Below are 11,430 nucleotides of genomic sequence, written 5' to 3'. Positions count from 1 at the left end.
AAAACATAAAAAACTATTAAAAAAAGTTCACATATTTAGTGAGAATCCACAACATAACTAATCGTTTAAATCATTGTTTATTATTTAGTGAACATTATTTCTCAACTTTAATTATGCATTATAATTATATTTAAGAATGTTTTCCTGTTTTCCTTTATAAAACGATGGCATTTGTTCCGAGATATTATTAATGAATAAAGGTGTGTTGGTATTTTCAGACATGTTTTCTACATTGGAATAAGAAATAAAAATTAACATTGCTTGGAAAATCAAATTTCATATTCAATCATATGAATTTATATAATTTACATGTCAGCTTAAAACTATTATGTATTCTGCTAAGTACCAAAAATTTAAAAAGTCGGTTATATATCTAAAACATATGTAATATAATAATTTCAAACCATCTGATTAGTTTTTATTCTATACAATTGAAAACAATATAAAGCTTTTATTCCATACAAATAAAAACAGGATAAAAAATACTATTCCTTTAATTCTGTCAGAAATACTTATAAAAAAATCATTTTTTAAATTTGATAACTAAGATCAAGATATCATATTCTTAACTGATTAGGTGTGGACACGAATTTTTCAAACATCTTTTTAGATATTTTGTTATCACTTACTTAAGTTCTAACCTAAATGTGTATAACTTAAACTTCATAAAATTTATGAGAAATTTAAATTAACTCAAAAATATTTTTTTTAAGATGGTTTAAAAGCTCACAACAAAATCATTGGATAAAAAATGATTTTGGCTATAATAGAATGTAATCTAATTTAAATCCAAGTTGCATTAATCTATAAATAATTTTTACACTTTTACACGATAGTGCCTTAGTGCAGTTTATACTTTTTCGATCAGAACATATCTAAATCTGTTCCAAAATTAACCTTAATTAAGCATTGTTTCGTGATAAACCATTATATTTACATATACTCAGAGAGATAGAAGTCTGGATATAAAGTAAGAGAAATATATAACTTTTTAAATACATTTTTCCTACCTTTCTTAACAAACTAACTTATCTTCTTAGATACTTGTTTGACGCTGACGTAAAACTACACCTTATATACAACTTTTATAAACCTCCAAATTTTTTAATTTACACATAAGAAATCACAACAGTATACATACATTAAATTAAATGAATTGGAGACATTTTTAATATATTTATAGACAATTTTATGTGGACATTTTAATGAATATTTATAGACATTTTTTAATGCTGTAATTTGTCTGAGGACAGTAATGGTATCAAGAGTTATAAAAAAAATTTAGGAAGAATTAAAATGTAATTTTTTTTCCCAAAATTGTAAGAAATTATTACGGCAAACAATAGTTGGTAGTCTCATGTTTATCATGCTTATCTCGATATTTTGAATGTTCTCAAATCTAAGATAGTCTTGATGATCAAAATAATTTTTTCATATATCATGTGATAGAAATTTTATCTTCTTTGATGAAAAGGATTAAAACATATTGGTGAAATTATGGAATGGAAAATATGTCGAAGGAGGACCATGTGACTTTGAATAGTGGTTTGTAGCTTGACTATGTAATTTTTTTTTGTCTTAATTAACTTGTAACTTAATTTATCACAATTAATTGATTTAATTGTATCATTCAATTTAATAATGCATTGGGTGTAATACAAGACATGAAGATCAGGCGTTGACCGAAGTAAGTGAATGGACAAATGAATTTTTTTTTTCTAGTATTCTAAAGGTGCATGCATTAACGTTTGAGTTATGTTAGTCAAGGAGTTAAAGTTCATCCCTCATGTGAGTTAGTTTATTCGAAGAAAAAATAATAAAACATATAATGTTTGTCATTGTGTTGGACAACATGTAATGTATTAGTTTTTTTGTGATTTATAGGGAACCCGCAATCTTTCATCACGTGAACACAATACTACTTAACAATTGTTTGTTATACACTAAAATTAAGGTTAAGTTTATATTTATGAATTTTGTTGTCTTTGTCGATGGACAAATTGATATAAAAATAAAGAAAGTACAAAGTGACAAAGACATCAAATTTAAATATGTATGATTTTTTTTTTTTTAAATGAGATTGTGTTCGAAAGATCTTGAATGATTACTCCAGGATAAGATGGGAGAGTGAAAAGAAAAATTAACATAATATAAATGTGGCATTAACACTTAGATTTCAACATCATTTATTAATGCAATTTTGTGGTGAGTGTGTATTAATGACATGTTATTTAATTAATCACATATAGTTCAATATGCTTAATTATCTGTCACTTTATAAAAAATTATTTGGTAAACCACCTAAATTTGATGTGAAAGTTTTTGGTTGCTTATATTAAAGACATTGGGAATAAATTTGCAAGTAGAATTTAAAAGTAATATCTATTCCAGCATATGTCAAATTGTTGGTTCTTGACAAGTTTTCAACAACACATGGACGTTCCAACAATACATTTGATGTCAGGAAATGCCTCGCAGATTGTCTTGGTTGTGATTCTAATTCCACCGCCGACATCCACAAGTCCACTCCTTCAAACACCTAGTTGCAACCTTTTCAATGTCATGTTCATCATTTGAGAATCAGTGGTCAAAGTCTCATTGAATAGCTTGTTACATGCAGGATTTTTATCAAGAAATTCCCATAGATTTGATCATATCAAGACAATGTGAGATCATCCTCGTTCAGGTGAGACCATACACTTGCTACACTTGGGTTAGTAAAACACTTGACCATTGGTGCAAGACAAAGGTCATTACCTTTAACAAGAGGATGTGATGTAATAGTTAGAACATATGTTTCATTTTCTTCCATGTTCTCATGGACGCTAACTATGTTCAATGTGTACTAGGTAGCGTATGAGACTTTGCACTCCTGTAACTTTAGTAAGTGGAATTTATAGAGTGTGTTATGATTATGAGAGAGAGAAAGAAATAAAACGTTGCATGATATTGAATTGTGTTGATAGAGAGAGAAAATCTTAATATAGACAAGCCTAAAATTAACTATACTAGCGTAACAGAAGATGTATAACAAACTACAGTAACTAACCATAACAGAATTATATATACTCTTAACAGAGTGGACACCAACTTTTGAAGTATAATGGGTTGACCATGGTTGTGGATTATGTGTATGTCAAGCTCAACGATCCATTTAAGACTCATACCATCTATTATATGGGTTTGCACAAACGAACTTGACCTTCAAATATTTCACTTGTCTTGTGACCATTGTTTGAAGCCGTAAATGCATGTGATTTGGTTGTGTTTCGGAATTTGGTGTCTCTTATATAAAGTTTCAACAAGCTATATAATTGATATCTTAGAAACTCTAGTTTTCAACTTTTGACCAATTCAAAATGCAGCGAGTTTAAAAAAAACGTTGATTAGGGCTTGAATGCAAACTTTTTTGTTAAGAGTACAAATAAATTACAGAGCTTAACTACATGACTTTCTGACTTGAGTCTTTTTTTTTTTAAGAAAACGTTTGGACGGGGCAAGTGTTATTTTAATATTATGGAATCTTCATTAATATTTATTGGAAAGTTCTTAAAAATAAAATAGTATAAGAAATCGAATTTGGAATTGGAGAGTTTGCGTTCAGGAAATACCTTCCTCAGCACGATTACATTTAACTAATAAAGTCAATTATTAACATAATAACTTATGGTTTTGTGCTTCCCGGTGTTTCCGAAACTGATGCCATTGGCATTTTATATATTTTGTGACAGCAAAAGTACTACTACTTGCATGATTCATAACTCCAATAGATCTTTAAATATACTAGTCCAATTTTCATTTCAATTTACTGAAATTCGTAAATGGTTGAATCATGCTTTAAAAATTCCATTTTAAAAATAAGAAGTGTTGCTTCCCTAAGACTTTTAATTCTTCTATTCACAGATAATATTTTATTATTTTTTAAACTCAGCAAAATATATATCACATAATAAAAATTAATATTTTCAAGGAAAACAAACTCACATATAAGAGTATAAATTTAAATAGAACCACATAAGAAATTTTACGTGATTAGGTACTTCAAGGTTTACATCTAAAAATAATCAACAAAATATTATTATTGAACAAGTAATTTTCCTGGCAAAAAAGGTAAACCTTAGTACAATTTTTTCAAGATAAAATTGCAAATCTTTCTCGTTTTGTGAACAAAATTGCAAATCATTCTCGTGCAAATTTTTAAGTGAAAACTACATTTCTTTTAATGCAATTTTTCTAGACAAAATTGCAAACTCTCCAATGATACACAAATGTTTAAGTTTCTGATACACCCAAGAGACCTATTGAGTTGTAGTAATCTCTCTTAGATCAACCATTCAATTTTATAATAGTTTTATTCTGCTCCCTTCTTCATATTACTCATGGGACTTTGGTTAATACCAACTAAAGAACCAACATATTCTCCCTTCACCAACCATTTCACATGCTCTAAAACAAACATATAATAACACTCAAATAGACCTGTTTGAAGCGTTCTCGACGCTAGTAATGTGCACAGACTCATTGACAGTGACAATCTTTCTCCGTCATTAGCCCTCACCACCTTGCACATCATAAACTCGTTATCGACAACTCACTGATATTGAAGGTGAAATTCATCACCAACATCAACTTGGCCAAGCCAAACCCAATCACACATGTATCAACGAAGTCATTACACAAAAAAATGATCAAGTTGAAGGTTCCAGTTTGAAAGTGGAATAACAGTGTTATGGACTATGTTACCCACTAATGGAGTCAATAAATGGGGCTTGATGTTATGGGGTAGTTGTGGATAGGTTGATCAAGGATGTTTGATTCTTGTTAGTTAGTTAGATGTTATGTATGATCAAGGTGGTCACGTTGTACATCAAGGAAAAAATAAGGCGGTATGAAGTGCTAACTAGCTTGTTTTAGATTGAAACCCAATGTTATCTTTAGATTTCGGTAAAGCCCAAAAAAAAGGTAATGAAAAACATATGGAAAATGAGTTTAGTGTATCAACTATAAATAGTCGAGCAAGAGTAAATGATGAATCAAGCTGTAGATTTGAGGTTGAGAGTTGCCTTTGGGAGTAATGGCTAGACCAATCTACACTGTTTACACTATATCACTTATCATAGAGGCAAGGTTTTCAATTAGTTAAGGTGTTAGGATGGTAAGTCGTGCAAGTCTAGGTGGTTATTTTAAGAGAAAATGAGGATATCATGTTCATATCTTTTACCTAATGAGTGAATTTTCGAGGATGAAAATTTTTCTTACTGGGAAGGATGTGAGGACCTAGAAAATGGTATTTTGTAATAATGGTTTAAAAATAGCAAGACTCAGTTATTTTATATTGTCAAACTAATATTTTACTATTAAGTGAGGTAAGAGAGATTTTTTTTTTCAAGAATGAAACAAAATAAATTAGTAATGAATAGAAATAATAAGTTTATGCTTAGTTTTTTTGTTTGTTTAATTACTCTTCTAGTCCTTGTTTTTGTTAAAAAATGTCAAGTTGGTTCTTCAACTTTTTTAGTCTCAACTTGGTCCTGATTTTTGAAATTGATACAATTTGGTCATTTTCGTTAAATTTCTTGAAACGAATCAAGAATTTTTCATCAAAATTGACAAATGATTATATTAATTACACCAACGAAACAAACCATACTTATTAAGAATTTCAATTTTGATGAAAAATCTTTGATCTGTTAAGAAAATCAAATTGTATTATTTTTTCAAAAATCGGCACCAAATTAAAATTAAACAAAACTGGATGACAAATTTGATATTTTTAAAGGAAATCAGAAAAAAAAAATCTTTTTTCTTTTTAAAGAGAGAACGTGTGAGAAATAGAAAAACACATAAATATTGAGTAACTTAAAAGGTAAGGAGAGAAAAACTAAAAATATTTCCATAAGATTTTGTATTCTTTATAATTTTTAATGGTATGTTTTACTATTTATTAATATTAAATAACATGTTTTATAAAAAAAAATTAAAAATATGCCTATTTTAATTTTTATAAATTTCATTATATAAACACAATTTAAAAAAAAAAATAGAGGATAAGATATCCTTCGCTCCCAAATTCTCCGCCACTAAAACTTGAGAAATGGTTCCCTTTTCACTATGATGATAAGGTTGAAAATTTAATTAAAACTTCAGAACACCTTTCCTATAGATATTGATTGTATCAATGATTCATATAATTCAAATTATATCTTAATTATATCAGATGGTTTATGTAAAGTTAAAAATTCAACAAACACTGAAAAGTGCTTCAGATTTCTTATCCTAGTGTTATTGTAAGTGTTGAGAATTTATCTAACTATTTGGGCGGGAAATTTCCCGTTTCTTTTACCGACGGAAAAATTCGTCGGTAATTTTGTTGGTAAAAAAAATTTGAACTATCGACGGATTTTATCGACAAATTTTTCTATCGGTAAATAAAATTTTTTTTACCGACAGATTTTTCCGTCGGTAATTAAAATTTAAGAATTCGTCGATAAAATCCGTCGATAATTTAAATTTACCGACAGAAATATATCCGTCGATAATTTTAATTTTTTTTGTAGTGTCTTTTACCTATAAATAAATTATTATAACATAATTTCACTGACAATCCTTTCATGTATCACTTTATTCTTATGTTTTAGCAATTTCTCAAACTTCAATTTACAATTTCATAAGTTATAACAGTGAAGTATATTTGAGTGTAAGCACCTACCGTTAAAATAGATTTTGTCTCTACACTGCAAATGTTCTAAGTGTATTTATTTTGGTTAATATTAGTTAGATAATTTATAGTTTTCTGCTTTCATAAGCTACGCAGGGCATTTGACATTTACATCATCAGAACACGTATGAGAATCAAAACGAAAAAAACCTCATTACCCTAAATATTTTTTTGATTACATGGTGCTTTCGAACTCAGTTAAAACAAAGCTCTCGTACATTCATAACGAGTTTTCATTTTTAATAAAAAGTGACAAAAAAATACAAATTTTGAGGTATAATATATAACAATTCAAATTTATATAGCTTTAAATCCATTTAAATGGATTTATCCTAAATTCAAATACGTACTTTTGGATTTTAAATCCAATCCACGTAGTTGAACTTAGATTGGATTATTAATTTTTGAATTTTGAAAAAATAAAAATCAAAGTGCATCTAAGTCAAGTAAAAATGAATAAAGGTTAGGTCGAATCAAATCAAGAGTTTAAAGTTGAGCAAAGTTCGTTTGGAGTAAACGATGAGTAGAGTTGACCTAAGACAAATGTCAAGTTAAATCAGTCTAGTTAGATCCAAGTCGGTCTAAGCCGAAGTTTGAAATAAGTCAATTTGAGTCGAAAAATCGATTCAAGTCGGTCTGAGTTAAAGATCGACTCGAGTTAGCCTGATCCATAATAATTAATCTAATAGTTAGGTAAATTAAACTAATTAACAAAATGAATTCAATTAAGATTTAATCCAATTATAAAAAAATCAAAATCAAAATCAAAATCAAATTAATCTATTTAAATTAATTTTAATTATAAATCCAATACATTTAAGAAAAATATAGTCCATGCCATTTATTAATAAAGCAAAACACTTTGACACATTCCATCAGATTTTGTATCTCTGAATCTTGGTTCTTATCAATTCTTCTTTTTATTCTTGTTGCATTTTCTTACCAATCATTTATTGAAATGGGAAATGAGCATTGTGACCTTGTTTGTTTCATAACACGCATTGAAGAAATGCACCAGCATAACTTCAATATTCAAGGATAGATTTGAATAAGAGACAAATATCCCGTTAAAGGAGATATTTTGTAGCTTTGGAATCCTGCTTCCACGAACAGTTTCTTCCATTCTTCTTCACTTCTTTCTTTCCCATTAACAAGACATGACATTTTCACATCCATGAGGAGCTTTAGACTAGTAATTCCATGCTCATCTTGACCTTCGTTTATCACAGTTTCTATCACAATTATTTTTCCTCTCTTACCTTTACCAGAAATAGCTTCTTTGCAATTTTCTAATATCTTCTTACAATCCATGTCACTCCAATTATGCAAAATCCACTACGGAAATATTTACAAATTTGTTAATAACATGAATCCAATATTCTAATTTATAAAAGAAAAAGTTGCAGTAGTGAAAGAAGTTTAGGAAACATTCGTTTAGAGATGCCTACCTTGAGTAGAATTGCATCAGCCTTGGGAATAGATTTGAACATGTCACCACCAACATATTTCAAATGGTTGGTACCCAACAAGTTCTCCACAACTTGTGGACGGTCTAACACAGTGCACTTCACGTTTGGAAATGCATCAGAGATAGCCTTGGCTGTGGTTCCGTTTCCACCTCCAACATCAACAATGGACTCCACTCCTTCGAACACCCAATTGCAACCTCTTAATGCCACGTTCATCATCTGAGAATCACTAGCCATTGCCTTATTGAACAACTTGTTTTTTTCTGTGTTTTTACCAAGAAAATCCCATATATTTGATCCTAGGGAGACATCACACAGTGTAAGATCATCCTCATAAGTCCACTTCTTCAAGTGAGACCATACGGGTGATCCACTTGGGTTAATTAAATACTCCACCATTGGCGTAAGACTAAGGTTAGTGCCTTTGACAAGAAGCTGTGATGCAGCAGTTAGAGCATATGCTTCCTTTTCTTGTGTGTTGTGATGGACTCTTACAATCTGAAGGAATCCATTGTGTGCCAGATAGCGTAGGAGACTGTGCACGCCTCTAACTTTAGTTGGCGGAATTTGTAGAATGGATACCAACTCTGATAGTGTAATGGGTTGATCATGGTTGTGGATTATGTCAGGTATGCCAAGCTCAATCATCCATCTAATACTCATACCATCTACTGCATGAGCATGCAAGTGTTTGTATAAGTGAACTTGACCTTCAAACATCTCACTTGCTTTAAGGCCATTATTTGAAGCCATAGTTTGATGTGAATCTGTATTTTGTGTGGTGGTGTTTCAGACTTTGTTGTCCTTTATATAAAGATTCAAAAACCTAAATTTGAATTTTCGCTTTCCGTCTATTCGGATTTGAATCCCATGGTAAGTTGAATTGATTATTTTCAGAAGATATGACATCGTTGTTTATTTCATTAAATTCTCAACGTTATGTATTTTCAGAAATAAAATATACCACGAGTTTTACGTGCTACTCGCCGTCCACATGTTTTGTTAAAATAATCAGAAAGCCCGTCAATTCAGTCTTTTTTCGATTACTTAAAGAGAATAGCTCTTGAAAGTTATACAACAAAACTAGTTAAGAAAAACAATGTAAAAATAATAATTAATATGTCTTTCGTTACTAAGTAAACTTATTACTTGAATTTATACTTTATTTATATCTTATTTTATTCTCTTTTTTTAATTGTCCATTTTACAATTATCACGTTAGTCACAATAAATATTTTTGATGAACTTAGTTTATAAAGATCTATCTCTATCTATATATATCTGTAATCAAGCTCAACGATATTAGAGACCTAAAACAACCTTAAAAAATGAGATTTTTTATTTAAAATTTATTTTTTGAGTTTTGATATAAAATTATTTATTAAATTATCATAATTAATTTCATTTAATATTTATTTCTCAATAGATGATAGGACTAGCCCGTTTAATCTTTATTGAGACGTTGATCTTAAATAAGTAATAAATTTTTATTATCTTTATATTTGAGAAACTTTTTTCGGCTGAAACTGAAACAATTGACATTAAAATTGTTAACATTATTTTATAAGTTATATATACATTTGGAGAAAAAATTATTCTTTTTATATAATTAAGGATTTTAGTTGGTTTATCATTTTCCATACCTATAATTTCTCTTAAGATATTTAATTATGAAATTAAATCAAATCCATCAATATCTAACAAATTATCATGTTTTAAAGATTTTTCAAGGTTTAAGCATTCTTCTTTCAAAAATGAAATATCTACACACGGTAATACATAAGAGATTTGCTCCTTTTTGTTCATAGCTCTTTTTTGTTATGCAATTAAAGTCTCAAATCTTCTTTTTTTTTTGAATTTTTGAATAACCTAATTCAAATTTTCTAGTTGACATATCTATATATTTCTATATTAAATAAAAAATGATAATATATATAAAACACTACTGAAGATAAATATATAAAACAAATGAATTAAAACAATAAAACTTGGTTCTGATTGTCAAGAAAATAAACTCGATGGTAGACTTGCAATATCTTGAACTCTCAAGTTTCTTTTTTCGTTCTTAAATTTCAACTTGTTCACAAACTTGCAAAGTTATTTATTTTAAGATTAATCATTAATAAAAATAATTAAAAAAATATTGTTATTCTGAACTCGATAATAAGTTTTTTTTCCTAAACTTGAATTATCTTTCTACAGAAAACTCAACTTAATCTATTATCTACCAAAAGATTAAACCATAATCTAATTAATAATTTTGTAAAAAAAATCAGTTTCTCCTCAAGATATATGCAAAAAAAAAAAAACTCTCGAAACCCGTAAATCAAGTACCGAAAAACAAAACTAAGTAAAAGAATCACATCTCTAATTCTAATACAAATCCTAAAGAGAATAAAAATAATAACAACACAAATAAAAAGAAAAAACATACTAACCAGAAATGAGGATGAAAAAATTGGTACACACGGACAACATGAGATTTAAGAGATGTAAATGTAATCTGCCAAAACCCTAGAAATAAGACAATTAGAAGAAAATAAAATAAGGAGACGTAAGAGAAGTCATAGAGAGATTAAAGAAGAAAATAGAATCCATATTGATGATAAGAGAGTAAATATAACTAATCATTCTCTTTCTTGTAAACAAAATTATAATTTACTAAAAAAATGTTTTAACTCAATAATTATCATTTTACTACAAAAAATAATTTAACATACACTAATAATAATTTAATTAAATTTTATTTCCAAACATAAACTTATAATTAATTTAATAAAATTATATTAGTAATAAAATATTTTTGTGAGGTCTTTTTTATCTTATTGATAATTTTATAATTAGTTTATTAGAAGTATATTAATTAGTACTAAAAATCATTTTAAAGCTTTTTTTTAAACATAATTTTATAATTAATTTAATAAAAAAATATTAGGAGTACAATTTTTTTTTAAGTCTTGAAACCTAAAATGACTGCTTGCTTTATTATTAATTTATGTACTTGGAGAGAAGTATACGGAATATAAAAAAATCCACGTGGTTTCATATATCTAACAGTTTAAAGTCATTGGTTTGAAGAAAAAAAGTATACCCCGAAAATATGCAAGAAAATTAAAAGAAAAATAGGAGATTGTCTAAAAAATTATCTAAAAATTTATAAGATCATGCACCGGCTGTGTGCTATTATTTTATGTACTTGGGGAGAAGTATACGGAATAAAAAAAAAATCCACGTGGTTTCATA

At 28.1% G+C, this 11,430-nt stretch overlaps 1 protein-coding gene across 1 annotated transcript; it reads right to left on the bottom strand.

Moving 5' to 3' along the window:
- Positions 1-7,533: 7,533 nt before the first annotated feature.
- LOC114183378 (flavonoid 4'-O-methyltransferase-like) lies at positions 7,534-8,996 on the bottom strand. The gene is made up of 2 exons (XM_028070387.1): positions 8,167-8,996; positions 7,534-8,053 (listed from the first exon to the last, which is right to left on the bottom strand). Exons 1-2 carry the CDS (start codon positions 8,938-8,940, stop codon positions 7,751-7,753), a joined length of 1,077 nt encoding a protein of 358 aa, XP_027926188.1. The 5' UTR covers positions 8,941-8,996; the 3' UTR covers positions 7,534-7,750.
- Positions 8,997-11,430: the final 2,434 nt, after the last annotated feature.

Source organism: Vigna unguiculata, chromosome 5 (genome assembly GCF_004118075.2).
Source record: "Vigna unguiculata cultivar IT97K-499-35 chromosome 5, ASM411807v1, whole genome shotgun sequence".
In the NCBI taxonomy this organism is placed as follows: domain Eukaryota; kingdom Viridiplantae; phylum Streptophyta; class Magnoliopsida; order Fabales; family Fabaceae; genus Vigna; species Vigna unguiculata.
The sequence above is the reverse complement of the archived record's forward strand: the minus strand, read 5'-3'. Positions and strand labels throughout refer to the sequence as shown.

What these genes read in the sequence shown, in the direction of transcription:
- LOC114183378 (XM_028070387.1), bottom strand. Translation starts at nt 8,940, where the DNA reads ATGGCTTCAAATAATGGCCTTAAAGCAAGTGAGATGTTTGAAGGTCAA. An exon ending in CTGATGCAATTCTACTCAAG is followed by an intron (nt 8,054 to 8,166) that starts GTAGGCATCTCT and finishes ATATTTCCGTAG; the next exon opens with TGGATTTTGCATAATTGGAG.